The sequence below is a fragment of the Oreochromis niloticus genome, linkage group LG5, assembly GCF_001858045.2.
Source record: "Oreochromis niloticus isolate F11D_XX linkage group LG5, O_niloticus_UMD_NMBU, whole genome shotgun sequence".
NCBI lineage: Eukaryota > Metazoa > Chordata > Actinopteri > Cichliformes > Cichlidae > Oreochromis > Oreochromis niloticus.
The window spans coordinates 16067432-16094544 of NC_031970.2; the positions used below are offsets into that span (position 1 = coordinate 16067432).

Here is a 27113-nt window from a genome sequence, read left to right on the forward strand (position 1 = left end):
AGTGGTTCAGGTGTCAATGTGAACTTCAAAAAAATGTTTACTGATTATACGACACATGACTGTGAAACCAGAGCATATGGTTGAAGTGTGACTGTGTTTAAGAGGAAATGTGTTTAAGAGGAAATGTGTTTTGCAGTGTGTGCATGCATTTCTGTTACTGGTAGTGCCCCTCAGGATGGCGAGTCATCGCCGCTTTAAACCACAGTACTTCCTTCCTTGAGCGGCTTCCTTGAGTCAAAAAGACACTTTTTGTCCATTATTTGAAGATATTTTCTCTGCAGGAATGGCGGACACTGGTGTGGAACTGGACAGACTTGTTGCTGCAGTGCCCCAGAATCCAGATGAGCAACAAAAAGATGACAAATTGGCACAAACATTGCTGTTTGTCCTGCTGACTGTAGTGCTGTGTGGCATTGCTGCAGAGGCTTTTTTTATTAACCTGCTTTACCACCGTGAATTGGTGAGTATCAGCTCAGTGTACTCTAGTCTGAGCCTTTTACCCTCTCTTATTGTGACTTTAGAGGTGTAAAAATGAATTCAATAACTGTAACAATTAAGCAATTGTTGTGATATATCAGCTGATAAGATTAGATACTACTGTAGCACATATCTAATTGCAAAAGCTTCTTTAATTTTAGGCACATTTGTTGTGAGCTTGTCTCTTTTTAACAGTCATTTGTTTATATTTTACTCAGTTTTCCTGTACTTTTAAAAAAATGTTATTTTATTTTTTTAAAATTCTTCTCTGTACAAGTAAACGTTGTACTCTATCATCAAATATGACGCATGGACAATTTCTTTCAAACTAATTTTTAACTTCCATTGCAGGCTGTCTCAAGACTGAAGAACAGATCAGGTACACAAGTCTTCTATTACATTTAACCTTAATTCAACCATGAACTAAAATCTCGAGACTAAGAATATCTTTTGTGAGCGTATCTAAAAAACAAATCACTGTTTTTTGCAGAACAAGATGGACCAATCCGTGGTTTTGCACATCTGACAGGTTGGATAACTTTTTGTTGTTGTTGTTGTTGTTGTTGTTGTTGTAAATAACACAAGTGTATACCATCCATAAATAAAATAACCGTCGTCATGATTTTCTGATTTGCATGATTTTTGCATTTGTTTCTCTAATTAATGGTCAAACTGTATAGAAAAGCCTTAATTTCCCATCATTGTCAGTGATAAATATTTTGTCTTGCGTGCTGTATTTTTATATCAGATGTAAGGCAGCAGCATTATATGCTGAGTATAAACTGTGAGTTTGTTTTGAAACTCAAACTGTCAATGAAGCTGCAATAAACACACCAAGATTTGACTTCAGAGAAAAAAGAAGCTAAAAAGGAAATTTTTAAACTTTATTAATTTGTTGGCACATTATGTGAAAAAGCTACATTAATTTAAATATTTACCAAATAAATAATAATAACAATAACAATAATTAGGTGAATATTATCACAAAACTAAAGTACTGCATTATCTACTGTGTGTTATCAGGGGCATTTAGATCTTTTTTAAATGGGGTGGCACAAGAGGGATGAAGAACAAGGCAAGGTGACTACAGGACATTCAAATTTTTATGACAGCGTACAAAAAAAAATCAGATTAATAAAACACTAGGTACAGTTTAGAAGCAAATGTACAGGTGTCTTCTGTCCCTTCTGTCAGATCAACTTTGCAGTCTCTATTTCCTTTCGAGCAATTCATTGAAATTAGCTGTTTCACAAAACGCATCATAACTGGCGAAAAACAGGAGCTGAACTTTACATAAATTGGTTTAAATGTTTGCCATGCCTGACTGAAAATACACAACTTTAAATTGCTACATCCATCTTGTCTTTTATCCCTGCAGGCGGGTCGGTTCAAGAAAACGAGGTGATTCTTTGGCATATAAATAATGTCACTGTTCTCAGCGGCATGGCCTACAAAGACGGTAGGCTTGAAGTTCAGAAGGAGGGATTTTACTATGTGTATTCCAAAGTTTGCTTTAGTGACATTGGGCTCTGGAACCAGTCACCTGTTTTTTTTAACCACTTTGTTATGAAATCTGCTCACCTACATGGAAATTATTATACCCTCATGCAGTCACAGAAAGAGTTACGGGTGAACACAAACGACTTAAACAACAGCTTTCTGGGTGGACTTTTTCATTTGCATAAAGGTGAAGGAATTTTTGTTAGGATAAGGACAAATTTAAACATTTTGCAATATAATGTTTCTGAACATTTCTTTGGTGCATTCATGATGTAACTTTACACAGCAGGAAATATCAGAAAATCATCTGGTCTTTACCAGGCTCTCAAATGATTTAAGTCTAACTAAGTATAAAACAACATGACATATTACACCCAATGACTGTAGAAAACAATCATTGATCTCACTGTTTTATTATGCATTTAGCAAAAGTTAAATCAAAATGCAATAAAAAAAAAAATGATTCAGTAGTTTGCAGACCCACCTTCAACAACAATTAGTCAATAAGTCACTACTGAGCCCAACAGATAAAACATTAGAAACTGAACTAAGAAAGCGTTATCAGTAGGTTGTATCTGTGAAAGCATTGACATGATTGGCTGTCCTCAGGTCTTCAAGAAGGCTGTTCCACAGATGTGCAGCATAGTAACAGAAAGCTTTCTCACTGTGGGTTTTACTTCTGACTTTAGGGACAACTTCAAAAACCTAAAAACTAGATAAAGAATCTATTCTGGGGCTGACAGGAAGACAATGCAGATACTTAAAAGCTGGTGTTGTCCATACTCTCTTCTGGCCTTGGTCACAACCTGTGCACCTAAGTTCTGGAGTGTAGTTGGGTTCTAGTTTGTTTTTAGGGAGGCCAGAAAGTAGATCATTACAATATTCATTGTGTTGTTTTGTACTTTTTTAGCTTTATTTTGCTGTCTCACTATTTCACTCATGTATGATGTACAACACTGTGTGTCCACTGTGGCTGTTTTAAAGAGCTTTAAAAAAAAACAAAAAAACGTTGCAATATATTGTATTACTTAGTTTTCGTAGTTACTGTTCTTACTGTTTATGTGACCACATAATTTCCTCTGGGATTAATAAAGTAATCTGTTTCTGATTCAGTCTTTCACATATTTGTGGAGAAATTTTGGCCCACTCTTATTTACAGCGTCACTTCAAATTATTGAAGTTTGTTCTGTTTGTTTATGCACAGCTCTTTGAGGTCCCACCACAGCACTTCAATCAGGTTGAGGTTTGCAGTATCACTTGGCCATTGCTACCAACTTGTTTCTTTCCTTTGTCAGTTATTTTGTATGGTCTGAGTTCATGCAAGCTTTAGTTGTTGGTCTTGTGCTTTGTCCAAGTGCAGCTTTGCGAATCCAAACATTGCTGCCATGTTCTTTTTAGAGTGAAGAGGCTTTCTCTTTCTCAGTCTTTTCTAATTGTACTATCATGAAATTTAACATTTAACATGATAACTGAGGCCAGTAGAGACCAAGACGTAACTCTTGGGCTTTTGCAGATTCTATGAGCACTGCATGGTTTGATCTTGATGTCAGTTTGTTGAGACATCCACTCAGGGAACATGGCATGGTATGTTTTCCACTTGTGAATAATCTTTCTCACTGTAGAATGATGGACTTGGAATTGATTGAAAATGACCTTTTAATAACAGTTGCTTCTCTAAGATCATTGCTGATATCTTTCCTTTGTACTGAAACACACCTGAATGCTCCAGACCAGCAAACTGCTGAAACTGTGATCTTTATGCTTTTATGCTCAATTAATCAAGTTCATCTGATTAGCAGCTCCTGGGTGCTACTTACCCTCTTATATCCCATTAAAACAGCAAGGATCTACTTTGTTTTTCACACACCTTTTCTGATGTCAGCTTTTGTTTTTCAAGTTTTTGTTAACAATATAAGGTAACTATGTGATATTGTGTCATGTGTGTTTGTTTATCTGAGGTTCTACAAGTAATCTAGTAAGATTAAGGTGATTTGTTTTCATTATTTCCTGATATGTAAAAACTAATAACTTAAAGAGGGTGTATTTTCTTTTTGATGTGCACTGGTATATGGCTGAAGTCTCTGGGAGGATATATTAATTTACCTCAAGGTAATAAACTTATAAATGCTGTGCAGTTTAATGTCAGATAAACATATAACTCATGTATCTCTATACATATGGGATTGTTGTACCAATTATAATTTTGTTCAGCTGTGCATAGATTGTGGTGTTTTTGCTTGAGTTGTATTTTTGATTTGTATTTTACTGTTTTAATAAACTCCTAATACCTTGCAGCAGTAAAATATGTTATTTTTGACTGACAGCTGATATTCTCTTCTTTTAACTTTTATCTGAAATGTTTTTCTATTCTACATTTCTGATTAAAAGTTCCATTTTATTTTTGTTTCTAATTTGCTCTACAGTCCGCATCTTATTTTTGATCTTCAGTGTATAACACCATCAAAATTAATTTGGTAGCAGACTGTGTTTGCTGTGTTTTCTCTGCTTTCCTTGCACAGCGTTTGTGGTGAAAAAGCTGTTTTGAGTTTTCAAGAATATGAAGATTAAATCTTTGCTTTTTCAAACAGTAATTAGCACTGTTGCCTCACAGCAAAAGGTCCTGGGTTCAACTCCATCATCTGGCCGGGGCCTTTCTGTGTGAAGTTTGCATGGGTTCTCTCCAGGTACACCAGCTTCCTCACTGGATCATTAGCTATGTGCTTCTTAAGCTGCTGCAGGTGCCTCTGACTGTAGCAAATAACTCTCAGACCACAGCACACACGTTACAGAGCAGGTGTGCATGTTTGGCAGCACGGCAACACTTCCTGTTAATAGTTTGTTGTGTAGTTTGCATGTTCAGATCAACAGCTGCACTGAGTACTTTGTACCACAGATATTCTGACTGGTCACATCATCAACAGCAAAGGTGGAATAATAATAATGATTACACCTTTGTTTGATGCATGGCCTAGTAATCTGTTTACTAATGTTTTTGATCTCTCTTAGTTGATTAAATTCAAAGTCATTTAGTTATTTATATAGCACCTTTCATACAAAAGCAATTCATTGTGCTTTACAAAGACAACGAAGAGGAAAGAATTAGGATAAAAACAAAAAACAATAAAATGAATATTTCAAAACTAAAACTAGTTTTAGTTTTGTTTTAAGACTAAAACATGTTTGCTCTATAGGAGACACCATAGTTAGGATTATACACTTGAATTAGGAGGAAGAAAACAGAATTCAACTGACTGCAATCTACTGACATCTGGTGGCTCGATTTTACACACCGTTATCACCAAAAGCTATATCCACAATGGATTTTATTCCAATCGCCACTACATATGTAATGAATAATGTTTGCCACTTTGTGAAACCAAATGATGTGGTTACATTGTAACAGACTCCCCTCTACTCCTCCACTCACCTCTGCTGCTGAGGATAAATTCATCCGAGTCACCAGCGTTTTGTTTGGTTTTTTTTGCGCCTGTCCCGTTTGACTCTTTTGCCATCAGAATTATTGTCTAAAGGCGAAGAAAGATGCCCAACGGATTTACTTTACCAAATGGACCATCCCAGCCTTGCCGTAATGGTCTATTTGATTCACCTTTTATTGTTTATTTTATTTTATTTTCACTTGTTAAATACGGGACAGATTTGACTGGGGAAAAGAAAGGGGAGAAAGAAAGGGAAAGAAAAACAGCGGGGAAGAGGGACGGGGATAAAGGGCAAAAAAACAAAAAACAACAAAATAAGCAGACAAAAAATACATACACATGGTAAGAAACCACTACTAAGGAAAAGCAACAAGCAGAAGAGATTTGCCTGGGACAAGAAACACAAGGAATGGACCAGTGGAAATCTGTGCTTTGGTCTGATGAGTCCCAATTTGAGATCTTTGGTTCCACCCTTGGTTTGTCTTTGTGTGACACAAAAAAGGTGAACGGATGGCCTCTACATCCATGGTTCCCATTGTGAAGCATGGAGGAGGAGTTGTGAAGGCGTGGGGGTGCTCTTCTGGTGACAATTGAAGGCATACCATACCAGCATGGCTACCACAGCATCCTGCAACGACATGACATCCCATCCGGTTTGCATTTAGTTGAACCAACATTTACTTTTCAACAGGACAATGACCCCACAATGGCCTCCATAGTCACCTGACCTAAACCCATTTGAGATGGTTTGGGATGAGATGGATTCCAGAGTGAAGGCAAAAGGACCAACAAGTGCTCGGCATCTCTGGGAACTCCTTCAAGACTATTGGAAAACCATTTCAGGTGACGAAATCCAAAATATAAAACATGTTTTGAGTTATTTCACACTTTTCTGTTTACTACAAATGTGTTCATTCATAGTTTTTATGCATTCAGTGAGAATCTACAATGTAAATAGTCATGAAAATAAAGAAAAAACATTAAATGAGGAGTGTACATTAAAATGTATTATCTTTGAAGTGAACATGTGCCAACCACTGGAGAGGCTCACCTTGAACAAGGGTTCAAGGTGATCCTTTAATTTCTCACCTGTCTGCAAAATTACAATGTATACTAAACAAATCATTTTACTAGCTTTAAAGGTGAAAGCATACAAATGATACACATTTAAACAAAACTACAATGTCATTCTGTCATCGGTGCAGCCTCATGGAGTGGCTCTTTTTAGACTTTCTTTGCTTACCATAATGACAGAAGAAAAGCAGAAACTAATTAATTCTTAACATAACAAACAAAGTTAAGTTAAAGGCACACAACAAAGAAGTTCTGCCTCTCCCCCAAAATCAGCAGTGTTAAAATAAATCTGAAAAAAGAGGTAATTATAGTACAACATACAGCTAATTATAGCACAATATATGTAGTACAGAGATAACTGCAGTGCTGGGCATTATAACAGGTTCTATGTGTGACATTTTGCTGAGAGAATGTCATAAGATAAAATCAGTATGACAGTGAATTCTTGCATTTACTGTCATGCTTAAATGCATTTTTTGTGTCTTTGAAAAACACACACATTACACATCACTCATCATTTTTAGTTCAGATGGCATCTAAATTTAGTAAAAAAATAAAAAAAAAAAACACCCAACATTTTAACATTTTGTAGAGTTTTTTTGTGAACATGATGATAAAAAGTGATGGTTCGCAGACATAACATGTGGATGAAGAGTGGAACAACTGAAGCACAGAGGTTGCGTTGTTCTTGTTGGTGGGTCCATTAAAAAATGCTGCACACATCTTGATTGCAAAACTCCAATATATCTGTTGGAAAGGAAAGCAAACAGACCCATTAGTGACAGTTTAATTGTGCAACAAGTGGCCACTCTGTCGGGCTGCAGTCGTACCAGAGTGCGTGCAATTAAAGACCGTGTCTGCGTGGGTGTAGAACTCCTCTCCGAGGATGGAGCGGTAATCCATGTGACTCGTGTGGGCAAAGCACTGTGTTGCATCTTTAAACAGCAAATCACTTTCTCCATATTGATGAGACTCAAAGAGCCTGAACTCTGTGTTTGAGTTGACTGCCAGAGCTTCCTATATGGTCAAAAAACAAGTAATAAATACATTTAGAAGTATAATTATCCACCTGTGTCCTCGACTCAACTTTGGGCTGCATATTGGTGCAAAAATGATGCTATGCCATTAAAACATAGAGCTTCACTGAGCAAATATAAAAGCAGGAAGATAAAAAGCATTCTGCAAAACTTTTACAATAAAGAAATAGAGCTGAGGTAAGTCAAAGCAAATGGTTATAAAATACACTGAGTAGTAAAGTAATGTACTGGCAGTAGTTTGCTGCTGAGGAGATTTTAAAAACAGATTGTTTAAAAAACCCCAAACAGACCTGTGACTTCATAAGGAAGTCGTACACTCGTGCTGTGAGCACGGGCCGTGTCATGACGGTGTTTGGTGGGATGACTCCCAGATTACAAGTCTCCCAGTCTGACAGTGGTGCCCGACGACCGTCAGCACACAGCAACTCAAAGTCTGACGATGACCACCCCTCTGCCCAGCCAGTGGTGTTCAGACCTGCAGGATGTGCAAAATGTAGATATTTGTCATGTGAAGTTAGAGTCTCTGTGTTAGTGTGGGTGATCGCATCACTGGTTTTATTTTGAATATCTCACCGAGGATGTTTGTGTGAAGGCTGTGCTGCTCAAGAAAGGCCACGTCACCGTAGCTTTTCCCGCTGCGATCTCCAACTAAGCACCTGAGCAATGAGTAACGGGTTGAAGGGTCAGTTTAGTAAAATGATATAACTCAGTTTCCACCACTAATTTCTTTTATCACCTTTAATGAATATGGAAGCTTATTTCAAAAAGAGAAAAAATTGCCATCTAAAAATTTTGACTTACTGACTCAAACTGGCATTTTCTTCATATAGTGGAAACAAGCTTCTATATGCAGTAGAGGTTATAGACTGTATATAAAAGATGGATACAGCCACAATGACTTTGCCTATTGCTTTGCTGACTACCTTTTTGAAGCCTTCAGTTCATCATTATAACCATCACCACTTTAAATTTTCCAAGTTAAACAAACTGCAACACAGATTTTTGGGATGATCGTTTAGTACAACTAAACTCACTGCAAACCTTCTTATTTTTCAGATATTTACATTAAAATGCTCCAGAAGACTCCAACACCACATACATGGTCAGACGTTACGACAACTAACAGACTGACACACCTGTCAATCAAAGCGGCAGTGTTCCTGACTTTAAGTCTTAATGTGAATTAAATCTTTGAGTTCTAAAAATTTTTTTTACAACAATATTATTTTGGCTTAATGTAACCATTTTTAACAGTGTCATTGCCTAAAACCTCCTCTGTATAGGAAAATATTAGAGATCCTAAAATATTAGAGAAAACCCCAAGAATCAGACTTTGAGCAATCACTTGGTGACAGTGGGAAGGAAAAACCCTCTTTTAACAGTAAGAAACCTCCCGGAGAACGAGGCAGGCATCTGCTGAGGCGGTTTGGGGGTGAGCATAAAGAGAAAAAAGCAGAGGGATTTTATATTCTGCACTTGTCTCACACTGATGTTATGTTTTCTAGTGTTGCGACATGGTCATGTGGAAATTATGTTATAATATTTTTGGATGAAAGAATAACAATAAAACCCATTTGAACCACTTGATTTCCAAAAATGCTTTCTTATTTTTTTTTCCAAAAATCCCTGTTAACTTTAGTATGTGTCTACAGATGACCCATAGAGACGAATGAAATTAGTTTATTCAGATTTACGTGCATTATGATGACGGAAGATACTTCAAAAAGAGGGCAATAGAACTTAGAAAGACTAAATTAAATAATATTTGATGCAGGACATAGACTTTACAATATGACTTAACACTTTACTACACATACCTTAAAGCTCCCATATTTCCATAGTAACGCTCATTGTGGTTTTCGGTGCAGCGTTTGGTTGCAGTCTCCCCTGTGCCTCCAATGCATACCTTGCAAAGATTCCCCTTAGATCCAGGAAGACAGCTTTTCCAGAACACCTCATTGTACACTAGGAAAACACAAAGTGGCAGACTGCAGTCACGTGAGGCTCGGAGCAGCGTTGGATTAAGTTAAAAGGACAAGGATCCACCAGTGTGGAGTGCAAAGGTCCAGAAAACTTGAACAAGATATTTCTAAGAAGTGGACTTGAATGAACACTGATTAGTGGTGAGTATGTTTAGTAAATCAGGATTTCCCATGAATTTTTCTGAAAACACTACCTTTGTCTGGATCACAGGGGGAGCTGCTGTTGTTCGCCAGGCTTAAGCTGTGTCTGTATGGCAGGAGCCAGCCTGCAGGGCTGTAGGTGTTGCTGTGGCAGGAACGACGGCCTCCGAGATTCCCGATAAATATGTTCCTGCTGGAGTGCTTTGCGACTGCTAAACCCACAACTGAGGGAAAGACTGAACAGAGGAGCAGACGTGGTTTCTATGTAGAAATAAGATCACTGTAAACTGCTTATGCTGTTTTTAGTCTTCATCTCACCATCTGTCTCCAAGTGAGTGGATCCTTCAGCAGGCACACAGTTTTTTCCTGTGAAAATCCAACAACATAAGAGTGACACAGAAAAGCATGTGCTTTATTGATTAATCTGATAAGACTTTGTTTTGTTTTTTACAAGGGAAAAACGCTATCCAATCCTACTGGCCCTGTGTGAAAAAGTGATTGACTAAACCTATTAACTGTTTGCGCCACCCTTGGCAGCAAGAACTGCAATCAGGCATCTGCGATAACTGGCAATGAGTCTTTCACCTCAGTGTGGGGCCCATACTTCTTTGCAGAATTGTTTTAATTCAGCTACACTAGAGGATGTTTGAGCATAAACGTCATGTTTGAGGCCATGCCAAAGTATCCAGACTTTGGTTAGGCCAATCTAAACCTTCATTTCTGTTATTTTGAACCATTCAGTGGTCCTAGTGGGTTTGCTCGAGCTTCAGGGCATGAACTGATAGTCGGACATTCTCCTTCGGGATTTTCTGGTACAGAACAGAATTCATGGTTCCATCAATTATGGTAAGTCATCCAAGTCCTGAAGCAGCAAAGCGGCCCCAGGCCATCACATTGTGGGTATCATGTTCTTTTTATGTAATCCTGTTAGTTTTATACCAGATGTAACTGGACTTCTCAAACTTTCTTAAAAGATGAACTTTTCCCTTGTCAGTTGAAAGAATATTTTCTCAAGTCTTTCCAGAAGTCTTGAGGATCATCAATATTTTTTTGTTAGCAAAAATGAGCCAAGCCTTTGTGTTCTCTTTGGTCAACAGTGGGTTTCACCTTGGATCTCCCATGGAATCCATTTTTGCCCCGTCTCTTTCTTCTTGTTGAATCATGAACATCGACCTTAACAAATGCAAGTGAAGCCTGCAGTTCTTTAAATGTTGTTCTGGATTCTTTCCCTTGTATTTACTCAAGTCATCTTTATCTAATATTAACATTTATTTGATCATGTGAAAAATGTAAGTGTGGCAAATATGCAAAAAACTAAGAAAATCACGAAGGGGACAAATACTTTTTCACAAACTGTAAAAGTTGGGCTGAGCTCATCTCTGGTAAAATGCTCTCGCAAATCCACCCATTACACCAAAGCCCACATCACACAGGCTTAGAGGGCTCCGGTAACAACTTAGCACAAGAAAAATTTCCATTTCAGTCCTTGGAAGCTGCAGGGATTTTGGGTTGCCAGTGGGTCACTGACCGGTGTCTAGGACTTTGTGACTGAGGCTTAAGACACCCTTCATAATTACATTACATAACATTATTATATTCTGCAACAGTCCTACCATAATATTCCGTCACAACGGGGACAAGACCACACTTCCCTGCGATGAACGAATGCGTTGCATCCAGCGAGACAGCGTCCACCTCATCCCTCTGTGGTAAAGGCACACGTCATTTGAGCTTGTATAGTGTCCTAGAGAGTTTGATAAACATCTCAATAATCTGCAGTCTAGATGGCTTACCTTAATTTTCTCGATACAGTCACGCATTGAGATGGCTCTGACGCACACCAGTGGGTCAGACTTTATACTGAGCGCCCACTGCTCACACTTCTTCTGCTCTGCGTAGCTGATGCAGCACCATCTAATGACACTGTCCTCCAGTGAGCTTCCTGCAAACACAAAGATGCCTTAAAACCCAAGTCTGTGTGTTTTGAGTTTAAAAATGTACAACGGTACATATACAAGCATAAGCACCTTCATGCCCAAGTCCTTTGAGTAGCGCCACATAATCCAGCCCCAGCACCTGACTGACGTCTATGTCGTCTTGCAGGACAACGAGTTTCTCAGTCACATCTCTGAAGAGAAGATCGTTTTCTCCAAAAGATGAGGAGCTGAAGAGTTGGAAGCGCTGCCTCTCTCTTCCTTGCCGACCAAACAGCGTCTAACAAATTAATAAAAAATGCTTGAACAATCAGTTAGTGGGTACAGTGACAGCTATGACCCTTAGGCACAGAGATGGAAATTGAACAAACTATTTACCTGCACAGTTGCTAGAAATTTGCGAACAACCTTGCGAAAATTGACTCTGGTGACCATGCCCCCTCCTGGACCACGACCCAGATTACAGCTTCTGTGCTGGCTGAGGGGAGCTTGTGTGCCATCAGAACACAGTAACCTGAACTCATCACGCTCACTCTCTGACAAATAAAGACAAATAAAACAGACAAATAAAAAACTGAAAGGTAAACAAGTCTTAAGGGTCAGTGCAACGTTCTGCAGTTTGGTTGTTGAACTGATTTAAACAGGACATTTACACCGATCAGGCATAACATTATACCCCCTGCAGGTGAAGAGAATAACGCTGACTGTTTCTTTATCTTGGCACCTATTAATATGTGGGATATATTTAGGTGCCAAGAGAACATTTTGTCCTGAAAGTTGATGGATTAGAAGCAGGAAAACTGGGCAAGCATAAGGATTTGAGTGAGCTTGAAGAGGACCAGATTGTGTTGGCTAGATCAGAGCATCCCCAGAACTTGCTCAGTGACAGCTGGATTAGGCTCCAGCCTTTCAGCGACCCTGATTAATAAGCAATTAAGAAAATAAATTGAAGGACATTTTGATGAACAACATTATATTCTATATTTTGGTTTTCTGTGCATTCATTATCTTTTAAAACCTGTTAGTCCTGATGACTATGTGTAAAATAAAGGAACAAACCCCTCTTAGGCAGTTTGTAGCACAAAGATCAGGAAAGTTTATTTATGGCTGAAACATAGCAGCAATACAGAAGTTACACAAGTTACACAATTACACAAGTAATACAGAAGTTTGATCAGGAAAAACAAAACAAAAATTTGATAACTGGCTCAGTCCCAAGGCTGTGCGCAGCTTAGCACTTTTCTTTTAAGCACATTATCTATCTCACATCCATTAGCTGATTAGGCTCAGCAGTTACCCTAGCATGAATATGGACCATCGAAGGAAGCCGGGGTACCAGAGGAAACACACACAGGATGTGAGGTGCTATTGTGGTTAGCACTGAACAACTATATCACCCACTGTCATCAGAAACACTCATCTTTAGTTTTATTGTTTAATAACAACCAAAAGTCAGTTTGCCATGATTTTAGTAACTTAAATTTTTTTATAAATATGATATTAATAGACCCCTTTATGTAAATGCCATTTTTTACCAAAAACATTTTGCTGGTTTTGAAATATCCCCATATATATTTTTATTTCAATACAATAAAAAAAAAAATGCTTACCTTCAATAGTTTCAAGTGCTAAATGGTCCACAAATGCAACATCCCCTATCCCCCTCCTGAGACATCTGTAACAGAGCAAAACAGGAAATAAAAACAGTTTCCTGATGTTTTAACTGGTTGACCTTTTGCAAAGCCTGACCTGAGAGCTCCCTGGTTGTTGTAGAAGGGCTCACTGTGGGATGTTTCGCAGTGGTAATTCTTCTGGCGTATGTAAGACTTCAGGCCCTGGCACAGTGTGCACAGAGGAAGTGCCATCGCACCGGCACCAGGAATACAGCTGGCACTGAAAAAAGTGCTGACATCTGCCAGAGGAGGAGATAAAACAAGTCAGGGTGGGGGACTGAAAACCCAGATCAGAAATGAAAACACATTTATGGAAAAAAGCAGCTGCACTGACAGGTGATTACAGTCCAATTACCCTGACTAAGCGGATGCTCCTTTGCCCAGCTCAGGTAGTTTCGGGACAGCAGGAAGCCGAGTGGGAGACTCCATCCAGCTGTCCATCGAACTCCACTGTGGCAGCTCCTGCGGCCCTGTAGGGATCGTATGTCTAAGCTGTTGTTTCTCACCACAGCCACAGACAGAGTACAGCCTCCTGTAGATAAATATATAAACAGACATGTGGGTCTTTTCATATCAACCAAATCTAAAAAAAATTTCCACCTGACTTACTGAAGCCATACAAAAAGTTTCCTTTTTTAAGAGTCAAGACTGGGTGCTTTTTAACAGGTCCTATTTTTTCTTGTTATTTTTTCTTTTGAAGTTCAGAACGTCCACTCCAGGTGTCATAATCTAAAACTGAAATCTCAAGATGCGGCTCCTTTAGCATTACCAAGATCTTAACTCCTTCAGTAAACATAATTTCATATTTAACTGGCAATCTGGGAAGTGTTAAATATATAAACTATGCTAGAAAATGATTATATGCATGAGGAATTACGGCTAGAAGATGAGTCAAAATTTAGGTAACAAGGCGACCTTTCAGATGCTACAGCATGTTGAAACTAGTCACTCTTCCTGCATAGCCCTGAAAGATAGACACAAATTTACTTTTTCCAAGTTTTCTCTTTTGAATTATTATTAATTATTTACCTTCATTTTTTTCCATGAAGCTAGCTCTTGCATTGCTCCAAAATATGAAAAAAAGGTTATTAAAAAGCGCCAAATTTCAAACCACTGCTGTACTCTGAGGGTGTTAAAGTCAGAACATTTTCAAAGTATGATGGTACTATTTTGCATGGTTATGCTCATTCTAAGCTCCAAGCTCATTCTGAATGGGGTCAAGTTGGAGACACTTATTTTTCAATAACCCCCTTTTTAGATCAGTGCTGAAGATGCATCTCAGAAAAGCGAGCTTAAACCTACCATCACTGTAGATCTCCTTAGCAATGGCTACAAGGTCAAACTGCTTGACAGCCGAGTAAATTTCTCCTGCATCTAAAGTCACAATGTCAGCACGATTAGCCTGAAACAAACAATTCAGAAAAAGAGTTTGAAATAGTTAATTTTACATCTCAGCAAATTTAATTAATACAATGCTAATACACGGTTTTCCCAAAAAGAAGGGATGTGCAATGTACTGTTTATAAGATAGGGGAAACCTGCAGTCAGCTGAGACTAAAAAAGTCACTTGGATGAGTGACGAAATGTTTCTCCAACTGAAAACGCTATGTCCAGATGAACAGAATCAACTTTTGGGTAATGTACTTGCACTTTATTGTGTCCTCCATGTTATGGTGCTTTCTAATTTTACTCCACTACAATCTGGATGTAATCATTCCATTTTGTAATCCATTTATTTTACATCTTAATTTCATTAGTGCAGTTCTCCTTACAACTTCACTATTACACTTCTCTCTCCCTTATAGTCCTGCGCACATATTCTGTCTTGCTTCTCATGACTTTCATTTGCATTTGGTAAATTTTCATTTACCTCATTTTCATGTGCTTGCCTTATCACCAGTGCAAACAGGGGGCTAAAAGTCAAACCCAGCCCCACCATGAGCACAGGAGTCACTCCAATCACATATCTCACCACTGTCCTCATATATGTCGTCCACCATCCACACATAGTTCTCTGGCACTCCCTCGTGCAGTATCGCAGTTCATCTCTTGACGCCTTATCATATGCTATCTCCATAAAGACAAGTGCAACTCCTTCCATCTTTCCATACTTTTCCATCAGCACTCTCAAAGCACACAGGACATCTGTTGTGCTTTTTCTCAGTATGAAGCCATACTGCTCCTCACTAATCATCACCTCTGTTCTTATCCAAGCTTGAACAGCTCTTTTTCATATCTTCATGGTAAGGTGAATCAGCTTTACTACAGCTCTGCACATCACCCTTGTTACTGATATGCAAGCAACTTTAAATGATCTGCTCCAAGCTGGATTAAAGCGCCTTTTTACTGTGTATTGCATTGTAGACTTGCTCACCTTGATCCTATTGATGCAGTCGGTTGTGCTATATGCTCGTATGCATGAAAGTCTGGCAAAAGCTGCCAGAATGGCTGGTGACACCACTGCTGCCAGAGCTTTAGCTAGTTCTGCACACTTCCTCTGTTCAGGATCTGACACTGTGCACCATCGCATCTTTTTAGCTGCGATGAAGGGAGCAGTTCAAATGGTTAAAGAAAAAAATAACAGCCATAAGAATGCATACAGTCCTTCCAACTTTCGGTAAATTTAAAAGACTCTACAATATTCATATTATTAAACTCAGTTTTATTAATGTCCTGAAAAGGAAATGCTCCAAACAGATGGTAACAGGAATCAGAAACACTTCAACAATATGAGGCTGAAGAACATATTTCAAAAAAACAATAATAATCACCTAGTTCAGTAACAACACTTACCACTTACAGAGCACACAAAGATGGAAAAGAGTAAAATGGGATAAAATCCTTGCATTTTGACCTGCTCTTGATCAAAGATATAATAACTCTGCAAACAGACTGCTGTCCTCTCTGTTAGACTAAAATCTGTGATTTTAGTTCAGTGATTTTTCCGAAGTACTAGAAGCACTGCTACAAACAGGGTAACAGCAGACCTATTGCGTAAGGGCACCTCCTCCGAAAACAGTAAAGTCACTCTTTGCACACATATGGAAATATTTTGCACCATCTGCAACAAGGACAACCCCTATCCAACGTTTTGCTGGATTTACAGTGTAGCTATAGAGCTGAGTGTTCCTTTAAGGCACTTGACGTTTATGTTTTGGGAATGCCGAAGACATTTTACACGATAATTAATAAGAACCATTCAAATTGGTCCCCACCAGCTGAGGGCAGTAAAGACATAAGCACAGAGTAGTCAAATATGCATATGTTGATTCAGTTCAAAGATCAGATTATTTTTAAAAAATGTGATGCTGGCAATCGAACAACAGTTCAAACAATCAGCAGGTGAGCCCGTCACGCTCTCCATTATTCCTGTCACGTTGGAAATGCAGAGTTCTGAGTTTCTGACTCTTCTGTTTTTTGATGAGGAGCATGAAGTCCTAAACTCCGGAGGACAGCCTGCAAATGTTGGATTCTCTCTGCGTGCAGCAACATCACCGGTTTCTGTTTTTCCAGCTTAGTGGACAGCCTGTCGATGAGCTCCTCCAACTGTCAAATCAAAAATCACCAAGAGTGACACAGTCAGTACCATGAGCAATAATTTAAGTGAATGCACCACCCTCTCAGCTTAGTTTCTTTTCCTCCACAGAGATTTACAGTTCAAATGACGCTTCAGAAGAATGCATGAAAAATCTGAGCCATCGGGAAGAGAAACAGAAGTTATTTCAGGTAACTAGCATCATGATTAAGACTGCACATGCACACATTGCAAAGTGCCTTCTTCCTTTCCATAAGGAAAGAAATGTGAACCATTAGATTTATAACAGATAGTTAAAATATGTGAAAAGGTAATGTATCTGAATCTGTTTTCCTACCTTATCACGCTTACTTGTTGCGTAAGATATCTGTTGTTATAAGTGCTTATGCACTTTGCAGATTCAATAATTGCATAATATCTGAAATGTCAGGAATTTAAAATATCTTACTTTAGAACTGAATTACCTAACAAAAATGCTTTTTTCAACAAAAGGCATTTCACTTCATTAATAATCTCTAAAGCTTCACTCACACAGCCCTAGAGACAGCTTGGCAGCTCCAAAACAGGTTGGTGAGTGGTTGCTGGCTCAACTAGTTGAGGAATATGCACTTTTCCCTAGTGAATGGTTTTTGCCGTTCGCTAGGGAACGCAAGTGTAAAATTAGTCTTTACACTTGTGTGACTGGGGTACTGAGCTTAATACTTATGTGAACCTAAATGTGAAAGGCACCAAATTTTGGGCTGTGATGATTAAATCAGGATAGCGTAATAGCACACAATGTAAGTTTATGTTAAACATAAACAGTGACAAAAGTATCTTGTGTCCTTACGTCCTTCAACTCTTGACAGATAGCATTTTTTTCCATCACTTAGTCCTTTCCACTGGTCTGCAGCCAACTCTGTAACACCCCTTTCAGCTTTCGCCATGCCCTGAGTGAATAAAACACCAGCGCTATTTTCACATCACATATTGCAATGAAAAGAAGAATGGAAAACAGATTTCTACCGGAGCTGCTTTCTGTCCAGCTGGAAACTCTTCATGTCCTGTTGAATCCTAAGAAGCTCGCTCATCAGAGCTGACGTTGTTGTTGCATTTTCAGCATCAGGAACCTCAGTTTCTCCACCAGATGCACTCAGATGTGTTTCTTGAAAAAGCAGTAAAACAGTTGTTTTGGGTTTGGTGATTTAATAAGTTTTGTTTTTTTATAAATATTGAAAACATACTCTAGAAAAAGAGCAGGATCTATACCTGGATATGCAGATGAGTGGGGATCTAAAGAAGCGACAGACTGAGGAAAAGGCTCAACTGAAGCGTCTCCAAGACTTGATTTGAACTTTAAAAGAAAAAAAAAAAAAGAAGAAAAAGTTTAACCCAAACTGAGTTACTTAATACAGCAACAAATAGTTGCTGATATGTCAAACAGGTGTATCTTATCTTACTTTATTCCGTGTCCCAGGAGTCATGAAAGCTGAAGGAGGTAAAAGAGGTTCTCGGTTTTGGGTGTGCTGAAAAAAGTCCATGTTGGACATTAGAGATTCAGAGGGTTGCACAGTTGACATGACGCTGCACTGATGTGGAGAGGCAACAAAAACATCATCAGCATGGCAGCAGTTTGACGCTGGAAGGTTTTTCTGTGTGCGACGACTGGACTCAGATGAGTTTGGAGCTGCTTTAATGTTGGTGACGGCAGATTGTGGCTGGGTACTTGAGTAAACAGAAAAAAAGCTTTAATCAGTGATTCCTACACTGAGTTTTAACACAATGCTTCAATTTAAGTAGGCATATTATACTTCAAACAATATTCAGATGCTTGTCTTCTGTTTTTATTGTCATGTGTTACCACATACAGCACTGGAAAAAGGATTTTACCATCAAAAAACATGAAGCAATGTTTCTTTTACTGATAACTTCTCTTCCCTTTATGGGCCTAAAACCGGTGTTTGGGTACGCAGCCTAAAAAACATGTCAAACTGCATGTGTGGAACAGTTTCACGGCCTGTCAGAGTGAAGTACACACTCACAGCTTGCTATGCAATCCATCTGCAGCTTCCTGCTTTGTTGAGTCAGACGATGAAACACTGCTCAGACAGAAGCTCACACTCTTTTTTGCTGGCTGCCCTCTCGTCTCTTGCTCTCTTTGGGGTTTGCACAGTGCCCGCTGCTTCCACCGTGCAGCACAACGTTTAACAACTCTGTGGAGGTGTTGTGATTTCTGCAGGACACAAGCAGAGAGGTGAGGCACTGAAATCTTAGGTCTAGAAATCACAAGAAATGCACAATAACCTACTTGTAGTTGACTGTGTTGTGTTAGGTTTGTTGTGAGATCATTCATGTGAGCGGCATATGTGAGGATGCATGTCACCCCTTCCCTCAGCAGCTGGTCTCTGTAGACCAGTGCAGCTCTGGCTGCATGTTCTTGCTTTCTCCGCTGCTCTGTGACCCAAATCCTCCACCCATACAACACCTGCAGCAGGTCCAAAAAGTATCAAGAGGGCTTGTTAGATCCTGTGAGCACCACTTCTGCAATACATTTGGTGGTGTAGAGAGAAAAGAATGTGGAGGCAGGTTATTTACCTTGGCCTGAAGTGTGAGGGACCAGTGCCAGAGTGCTCTCTCCGTCTGCTTCGCCTCTCGCTGTCTGTGCTGCAGCTGTTAGCAGAAAGAAAAACCAAAGCCTGTTTAACTGCTCTCAATCAAAACCAATCAATACTCATTCATTAGAAGTGCAACATTTGCAGCATGACGACAATAAACACACAGACAGATCTCAAAATCGCACAGTCAGAAGACACAGAGACAGCCTAAATCCATAGAAGAAATGTGGCAAGATCTTCAGATGGCCAAAAGTAAACCAACCTTCAAAGTGCCATAAACACCTGGGAGCAAATGAAGGAAGGGGAACTGATGCCATTTTAAAAGTAAAGACTGTTCACACCAAATATTGTTTTTTTGAATCAAGTCTATTGATTTAAAGTCTGGCTTTGCTGTTTTCCCATAACTCCTTTTCCTAACAGAAATGATTAGCAGTAAAAGCAAAATAGAAGCAAATGGTAGATATTCGCTTCTTTTGATCAATCAGTCTGATCAGACCACAAAAAAAGGAAAATCAACAAACCTTTGTTTTCCACAGCTCAAAGTACATCTGGTACATTTTTAATCTCAGCAATAACAGTCCCTGTCTTTTCATCACCTACAAAATCACAGTTTTAACCAAGTTAGATTACAGCTTGATGTCAGTATAGATGTTTATGCATTAAGGGATAAAAGAAGTTACAACCTTATTCTTCTGGTGCTGGTAGTGATGCTCTTTCCAAGCTTTCAGCGCATTAGAAAGGAGTTTGGAGTTATGGTGTCTCCTGGCTTTTTCCATGATTATCCTCTCCCTCCGAGCCTCCCTGGTCCGATTCCTCCATCGTCTGAAAAACTGCAGCAACCGCACTAAACACAGAAGTGATTAAAAAGTTTACAACGATTTGGATACACCTGGTAACCAGAAAGCACAGTTCTGATGCAACAGTTACTTAACAGGTACAACATCTTTGACAACTGCTAAGGTAACTGCTGCATTTGTCCAGGCGGTACCTTTCCATGACAGCCAAACAACTCTAAGACTAAGAAAAACATGCTGGAATATCAAAATTATTCTTTACTCACCACTGCTCTTAAGGGTTACAGGTAGGTGGCAATCACAAGAGCAAAGTTAAGTTTGTTTAAAGAAAAATAGATAACTAAAAGGAGTTAAAACGGCAACATATGACATTACCTTCATTTATAGACTGCTGAGCCCTGCTTAGTGCTTCCCCCTGCTGGAAGCGCTTTGACACCGCATGTGTTGTTGCTTCTCTCCAAGCATGAAACACCTTGAAAGATTTAGTGAAAACGAAAGCAATCAGTGTTGAAAATATGAAGACGCCTGATAATTTTGAACATGTATGCATCTGATCGCTTTGTAACCTTAAGCTGAAGGGCGTGACGGAAGTGATTCTGTGCTTGTTGCTCTGCGAGCCGGATCTCTGCCCGCTGCTCTGCATTTTCCCTCCACTCAGTAAGCGCCACTCTAGAGAGACATGACTGAAACTTAAGATCCTAACAAACACCAAGGATTTCTAAACAGAAGAAATAAAACTCTGAATTTAGAATGAAACACAGTATTTGTTTTTATTACCTGAGAAAACACTGACTGTGCTGCTTGTGAAGCTCCTCTGCATGGTCATGGATCTGAGACATCTGCAGTTGGTGTTTCTGTGAATGCAGCAGGCCACAATGCGTAGACTTTAACACTGTTTTCATGACCCTAAACAAATAAAATCATGTGGTTTTAACTGATATAAGATGTGTACCTTCCAGGCCACAAAGGAGTGTTTTAGAAGTTTAACGTCATGGTAACTCTGAACCTCCTCCAGCCTGCTTTTCTTTGCTCTCTGGCTCTGAACAAACTGACACACACAGAGAAAAAAAGAAAACGGACACATTACACATGATTATAATCAAAATCAAAGCAGGGAAGAAAAATCTATCAGCTTTCATAATGTCACTCCAAAGCTTTGGTCTCATTTAGGCAGTCTCATGCTGTCAGAGATGCGGAGCAGAATTTATAAGATACACATTTCCACATCAAAAATCTAATTCTTTCAGTCTTTTTCCAATCTTAAGCCAAAGGCGCTGATTCCTTACGGCACTGACTGAAGTAACAGATGGGGTTCAGACTAGACTAAAAAAAAATTTTAAATAATCACCTTTTTCCATTTTTCTACGGCCAATCTTAAGCAGCGCAAATCACCCTGATGGCAGGCCTGCTGCTCTCTGTTTCTCCTGAAGTAAAACAAATAAACGATTCTATTAGCCGACAGCACATTTAGCTCAAGCCCAAATGATTCAACAGCTTCACCAAAACTTCTTCTTGAGCTTCACCTGTCTCGTAGCTCAGTGCTGTTTTCCTTCCACTGCATCATCGTCCTGTGTAGAAGTGTGCGACGATACAGACTACGTGAAGCCTCCCATTTCTCCACCTCTTTGATCCGCTCTTGTGTGCGCTGCCTCCATCGCGTCCAGGCTCTCTGCTTCTGGCATCTCTCATCATGAAGAACTGCCTGGAAAAACGTAAGTGTTATTTATCACCAATGCGGTGCACCACAACAAAGTTTTCATCTGCAGTTGACGTACCATCCGCTCAGAAAGCATCTCTTCCTTGAGCTTCTCCGACTTCCCCCACCAGGTGTAAAACACCCAGGTGCACTGGCGCCGCCTGACAACACAGTGGACAGACAGATCATTTGGCCATATTCATCCACCTGCTAAGGTTGAAAACTACAAAGTCTACACACAAACCAGTACAAACCAAAGTCTAGATAATGCAAACTGAATGTTCTCCCTCAGATGCCTAAATAAAGTAAATCTGACACTCTGACTGTCTGGGAAATGACTCCTGATCGTGGTGCCTCAGGGCTTGGACACCACAGACAGTTCCATAGAAAACTACCTTTTTGTCTTTGAGTTACAGCCAGAGACCAGCTCCCATGAGCAAAAATGATCCTCAATATGAAATTGGGGTCAATTTGACACAGAAGATGATGTCTGCTTTCTGTTTAAAGACTGTGGTGAATCTGTATGCGCGCATCCCACCACTCAGAATGGGACCAGTGATCTAAAAATAGAGGGTCTAAAAACAGCACCCACACTGAAAGTGGTCCAGAGAAGCCAAAAAAAAAAAAAAAAAAAAAAAAAAAAAGAACTTTCAAGGGGAAAGCAGCCAAATTTAAAAAGGTATATTGTTATTTTATTTTCATTTGAAGAGTTGCATAACTGAAGAGGAGAAAGATGATGACTCACCGATTATAAGCTTCAGCTTTGAGTCTTCTCTGTTGACGCATTCTGCTGTGGAGGGTAAACTCAACCCAAGACTGGAAGCACCGAGGTAGCATATGGTCTACAAACCAAATGTCTGCACGACGCTCCAGTTCCTGTAAAAAAAAAATAAACAAAAAAAACAAAACTTAACAAGTTGATTGTGTTGTGATGCAAAAGCATCTGCATCTCTGCTGTCTTGAGTTGTATTTGAAAATACCTGCATGTGTCTCTGCTCAGCAAGTTTCTCTCTCCAGTGGTGAAAATGTCTTCTAAGCAGTGAAGTGCTGCAACGAGAAACAAAATTCCATTTGTAGCATGGGTGTTACAACAAAGAGCCGTGACTATAGCCCTATGGATTGGGAAATGTATGTAAGAGCACCTGTAGTTACTCAGGGCCATATCTATGAAGGGTTTAAAACTCCGGTTTTCAGCTTCCTCCACACGATCCTGCCATAGTTTCCAGTACTTATGAGTCATCTACAAAAAAAAAAAAAAAGCATTTCAGATGCTTTGAAATCTTCAATGAGAGTAACGCTGACTGTCTGCAGCGTGAAGATCGTAGTGTGTTCATCAGTTACCGTTTGCTGACAATGTTGGATAGCCATATGGTTGTTCAGTCGATATGTTTTGTTCAACACGACATTAAGAGACAACCCTCGCAATCCAGCACGCTGCAATGAGAATGCGCTGTGATGAATACATGAATTGAACATGCTGATCTTTGCTTATGTGTGGGTTCTTTATTTTATTTATTTTTTTACCATTAAATGATGTTGGTAGTGTTGATTTGCTGCATGCTTTCTTTCAGTTTCTTCTCTGCACAATGCCACATCTACTGAAGAGCTCAAGAATCAAACAACAATGCCGATAAATTAAAACTGATTTAGTAGCAGGTAGAAAAACTAGTTTATCCAAGTTTTATCTATTCTACATGTGGATCAGGATACAAGCTCTCCAATGCACCAGTGCTGTGCATTGAATGCTCCGCGTGGCCAAACGGGCTGCTGCTTGCAAACGGGTCTCTTCACTGTGTTTGCGATCGAGAGCATTTCTCCATTTACTCCAACACCTCCTCACCAGGAGGCGAGAGCAGGCACGCTGAGCCAAAGCTGAAGGCGAAACACAAAAGAACAAAAAATAAAAATGTGTTAAGAGATAGCAAAATAATGATGCTTCAAGAATGGAAACAAAGCTGCGTGGGTATTCTATAATGACCTTGTGTTTCTGTCTTGGTGTGGCGATAGGACACATATCTCATCCACTGATGCAAAGCTCTTCTTTTCAATCTGGAGATAAAATGAAACGCAGCTCTGGATTCTTTCTCTTTCTGGCAAGAAGCAGCCGTATGCATCTCTTTCCACTGAAGCCAAGCCTTCAATACAAAATATATCAGGTGACCCATCACCAGAGAGAACACACAGGAGTAATGTACCTCAAGGTTCACTACTCTTTGGTTTTCTTTATACATTTGACCCCGGGAGCATGTCATCCATGGGCATAGTGTAAGTTGACAACCACCTCAGCTTAGATAAGCATTTCAATTCAGTTGTCCAGTCTTATTTTATGCTGCTTAGGCTCAGTAAGAGTTAGTTTTCACAGGATTGTAGTATAACTGAGCTATTTTCCCATTCCTGATTTCTTTTTATTTTTGCACATTTATCTCACTTAAATGTTTCAGATCAAATGTTAATATTAGATAAAAATAATTGAGGTTCATATGAAATGCACTTTTAAGTAATGATTTCATTTATCAAGGACAGAAATAATCCAAACCTACATGGCCCTGTGTGAAAAAGCAACTGCCCCCTAAATCTAATGACTGCTTGTGCCACCCCTGACAACAAGAACTAAAATCAGGTGTTTGCAATAACTGACAATGAGTCTTTCACATCCCTGTGGAGGAATCTTGGCCAACTCTTCTTTGCAGAATTATTTTAATTCAGTCGCACTGGTGCGTTTTGGATCATTGTTCTGCTGCATAGCCCAAGTGCGTCTGAATTTCAGAGCACGAACTGATGGCTGGACATTCTCGTTCAGGATTTTCTGGTAGAGAGCAGAATTCATGGTCCATCACAGAGTCACCACCATGTTTGACACCGTGTAATGTTTCTTTTATGAAATACTGTGTGAGTTTTATGCCAGATGTAACGGGACTCAAACCTTCCAAAGACAGATGGCGGTATGACGTAAATCTACTTGACTTCGTCTGACAGGTTCCATTTCCATTATTTCTTGATTCAACAGGTCTGCCTTGAATCAGGCCGAGGTGTGGCTATCAAAATTGAACTCAGCTTTCTAAAGAATGTGGTTAATCACAGTTAATTTAAAATTCAATAATAACAGATGAAATTATCACTTTATTATTGTTATTATTATTTTTTGTATTTCCTTGGGTCATCTTTATCTAATTAGTTTGACAGATTGGAACAGCCTAACTGAGTAGATCAGATTGCAGAGCTTACTATCATCTTTTAAATCTCTCTTAAAGACATACTTTGATGATCAGGTTTTTACTGTGCCTCTGCTTTGAAGTGAATGTTGTCCTTCATAATTTTTTCTTGGTGATAATTTTTTTATTTAGTCTAATTTTTCATAAATGCTTTTAATTTACATGTTTATAATTTTAGTTGTCTTTATCTTTATAAAGATAAGATAAAATTCGTCTTTATCTACTGCCTTTGAACTTCTTCTACTGTCAGCGTTCCTACACTTTATGTTGTTTCACTTTTAATTCTTCTTAAACATTTTGTAGTTTGTCACTTGGTTTTGAAAGGTGCAGTATTGAAAAAAAGTTATTCTTGTTATTTTTATTATTACTATTAATAATAATAATATTAACATGTGATTCACAGGGGTGTTCGATCATGCCCTTACCCTTTTCTTTAAGGTTAGCGCCCTCTGTTTCTGTGCTTGAACCTCCAAAACGTGAAGGTCTCGACGGTGCTGTAATCTAGTCTGCCACAAGCTCCACACTGAGCTGCAAAACAAAAACAATGGTAAAATCAATATTATGGTAAAAATCATAATGCTACAAGTTTTCATTTGATAACACAAAAATCTCACTGCATAGCTGAGAGCCTGTACTGCTCAAGAGCTGATTCCAGCCTTCTGCTCTTCAGTCTTCTCATCTCTGTGAAAACCTCCCATCTGTCCAACAGCAGACGCATCCGCTGGTTGTCAGCTGATGATAGAAACAAAGTGGGTGATGACACATCAGTGAATTATAAAATCTGACAAACCCCCCCCCCAACATTAGGCTTGAATGGTAAAAGTCACACCAAATGACTGAGCCTTTTGCTGTTGCATCTTCTTTTCCCTCTGCAAACACACAAACATTCGCCAGCTGCGGAGAGTCCAGTTGCACAGGTAATACCTGAAATAAAAGCAGCATGAACACATGAACAGACTTCAGTGAATCAACTATAAAAGTCTTCTATAATGTACTGTAATGACCTGTAGTGACAGTCTGCTCGCATGTTCAGACTCCACTCCCTCCTGGATGACCACCACTCATCTCTCCATCCTTCAAAGGTTCTTCTCAGTACCACTCTGTTATAGTGCGACCTGGAAAACACTGGAATTAGTGAGCAGGTAGGAAAACGAGGGCAACCAAATGGTAAACTTGAAAATGCTTTCAATTTCCAAACAAATGAAACACGTTACTTTGCTTCATGAGGAAGAACTCGGCCAAAGGTGTTCTGTATCCATATCTTCAGAAACTTTCTTGCAAGGTGCCTGCAGAAGTTAAAAGAATGGAGACTTAATTTTCAAGAAGACAGTAACATGATAACAGTGGGTCAAGGAATAGTCTCAGCACCTTATTCTCAGCTCCTTGAGTCTTCCACCTTTGTTCCAGGTGTATCCAACTCTGTAAGCGACCTTTCTGATGTGAACTTTGCGCACTTGTTTTGCTTCACCACGAGATCTGACATAGTTTAAACGGGGTCTTACTGGATCCGAGTTTCCGCCGATACTTTGCATTTTTCAAGCCGCTATTATACAGAGCACCGAATCGCATCACTTCTCAAATACAAGCATCAAAGCATCCGCATTTTACACTTTGAAGGCTGTTGTAGCTTACATGATAAAATTACCTTAATTTATCCTCACGTTAAAACTCTTTACAAAGTGCCGCGCGTTTGTTTTTCCTTATCACGTGACCACTTGGTGTCTTCGATACACAGTTGTCAACAACAACAACCTCTGCTGCCGGTCTGTGGAGACCACACTAAACTGGTTGTGGTAGTTATAAGAGTCACGGTCTGCTTAATAAACTTTTCAATATGGGGTGGTGTTTTTCATACACCTCCCTCTACAACAGTTTAAACTCTGAAATGTTTACTTCACACAGGAAGAACGTACTTAAGGTCCCCTCAGTTTAACGACGATGACACGAAATGTCAGTCGTGGACTGCCCGCGAGGACGGGGTCTTTATTTTCATAAGGACCATCAGGAGACCGGCGGTGGAGAATCAC

The 27113-nt window shown here is 39.3% G+C and overlaps 3 protein-coding genes across 6 annotated transcripts; 1 reads left to right on the forward strand and 2 right to left on the reverse strand.

The window, feature by feature from the left end:
• The first annotated feature begins 125 nt into the window (after nucleotides 1-125).
• LOC102082145 (tumor necrosis factor ligand superfamily member 14-like) lies at nucleotides 126-4292 on the forward strand. 2 transcript variants are annotated; one of them, XM_013273240.3, is made up of 5 exons: nucleotides 126-460; nucleotides 829-856; nucleotides 968-1006; nucleotides 1856-1936; nucleotides 3182-4292. In XM_013273240.3, exons 1-5 carry the CDS (start codon nucleotides 284-286, stop codon nucleotides 3187-3189), a joined length of 333 nt encoding a protein of 110 aa, XP_013128694.1. In that variant the 5' UTR covers nucleotides 126-283; the 3' UTR covers nucleotides 3190-4292. The 2 variants fall into 2 exon arrangements, with proteins under 2 accessions (XP_013128694.1, XP_005453634.1); XM_005453577.4 differs by lacking the exon at nucleotides 3182-4292 and having other exon boundaries at nucleotides 136-460; nucleotides 1856-2723.
• A 2231-nt stretch (nucleotides 4293-6523) lies between these two features.
• sxph (saxiphilin) lies at nucleotides 6524-15845 on the reverse strand. Its single transcript, XM_019359193.2, has 16 exons — nucleotides 15630-15845; nucleotides 14558-14657; nucleotides 13611-13787; nucleotides 13332-13494; nucleotides 13193-13257; nucleotides 11961-12118; nucleotides 11676-11862; nucleotides 11442-11590; nucleotides 11262-11352; nucleotides 9967-10014; nucleotides 9702-9884; nucleotides 9343-9490; nucleotides 8099-8181; nucleotides 7816-8000; nucleotides 7319-7505; nucleotides 6524-7235 (listed from the first exon to the last, which is right to left on the reverse strand). The coding sequence occupies exons 1-16, from the start codon at nucleotides 15783-15785 to the stop codon at nucleotides 7192-7194; spliced, it is 2124 nt and encodes a 707-aa protein (XP_019214738.1). The 5' UTR covers nucleotides 15786-15845; the 3' UTR covers nucleotides 6524-7191.
• A 199-nt stretch (nucleotides 15846-16044) lies between these two features.
• On the reverse strand, nucleotides 16045-27080 carry sfi1 (SFI1 centrin binding protein). 3 transcript variants are annotated; one of them, XM_005453575.4, is made up of 31 exons: nucleotides 26732-27080; nucleotides 26455-26629; nucleotides 26301-26372; nucleotides 26091-26201; nucleotides 25916-26010; nucleotides 25701-25818; nucleotides 25512-25614; nucleotides 23853-24009; nucleotides 23585-23746; nucleotides 23399-23469; nucleotides 23216-23308; nucleotides 23017-23114; nucleotides 22855-22921; nucleotides 22620-22750; nucleotides 21954-22035; nucleotides 21702-21880; nucleotides 21527-21602; nucleotides 21131-21226; nucleotides 20956-21032; nucleotides 20745-20847; nucleotides 20554-20650; nucleotides 20068-20228; nucleotides 19906-19980; nucleotides 19365-19439; nucleotides 19078-19254; nucleotides 18812-19002; nucleotides 18230-18494; nucleotides 18039-18123; nucleotides 17796-17934; nucleotides 17620-17719; nucleotides 16045-16801 (listed from the first exon to the last, which is right to left on the reverse strand). In XM_005453575.4, exons 2-30 carry the CDS (start codon nucleotides 26616-26618, stop codon nucleotides 17659-17661), a joined length of 3381 nt encoding a protein of 1126 aa, XP_005453632.1. In that variant the 5' UTR covers nucleotides 26619-26629; nucleotides 26732-27080; the 3' UTR covers nucleotides 16045-16801; nucleotides 17620-17658. The 3 variants fall into 3 exon arrangements, with proteins under 3 accessions (XP_005453632.1, XP_005453633.1, XP_025762985.1); XM_005453576.4 differs by having other exon boundaries at nucleotides 25722-25818; nucleotides 26455-27080; XM_025907200.1 differs by having other exon boundaries at nucleotides 26455-27080.
• Between the last annotated feature and the right edge of the window lie 33 nt (nucleotides 27081-27113).

Excerpts from the sequence above, each read along its gene's own strand:
- LOC102082145 (XM_005453577.4), top strand. The coding sequence starts at position 284 with ATGGCGGACACTGGTGTGGAACTGGACAGACTTGTTGCTGCAGTGCCC. Across the intron at positions 461-828 it reads TGCTTTACCACCGTGAATTG|GCTGTCTCAAGACTGAAGAA; the intron begins GTGAGTATCAGC and ends CTTCCATTGCAG. Across the intron at positions 857-967 it reads AAGACTGAAGAACAGATCAG|AACAAGATGGACCAATCCGT; the intron begins GTACACAAGTCT and ends TGTTTTTTGCAG.
- sxph (XM_019359193.2), bottom strand. The coding sequence starts at position 15,785 with ATGCGATGGTGCACAGTGTCAGATCCTGAACAGAGGAAGTGTGCAGAA. Across the intron at positions 13,258-13,331 it reads AACAACCAGGGAGCTCTCAG|ATGTCTCAGGAGGGGGATAG; the intron begins GTCAGGCTTTGC and ends GCTCTGTTACAG. Across the intron at positions 7,506-7,815 it reads ACTTCCTTATGAAGTCACAG|GAAGCTCTGGCAGTCAACTC; the intron begins GTCTGTTTGGGG and ends TTGACCATATAG.
- sfi1 (XM_005453575.4), bottom strand. The coding sequence starts at position 26,618 with ATGCAAAGTATCGGCGGAAACTCGGATCCAGTAAGACCCCGTTTAAAC. Across the intron at positions 21,881-21,953 it reads AGATGCTTTCTGAGCGGATG|GCAGTTCTTCATGATGAGAG; the intron begins GTACGTCAACTG and ends ACGTTTTTCCAG. Across the intron at positions 17,720-17,795 it reads CTGGACAGAAAGCAGCTCCG|GGCATGGCGAAAGCTGAAAG; the intron begins GTAGAAATCTGT and ends TTATTCACTCAG.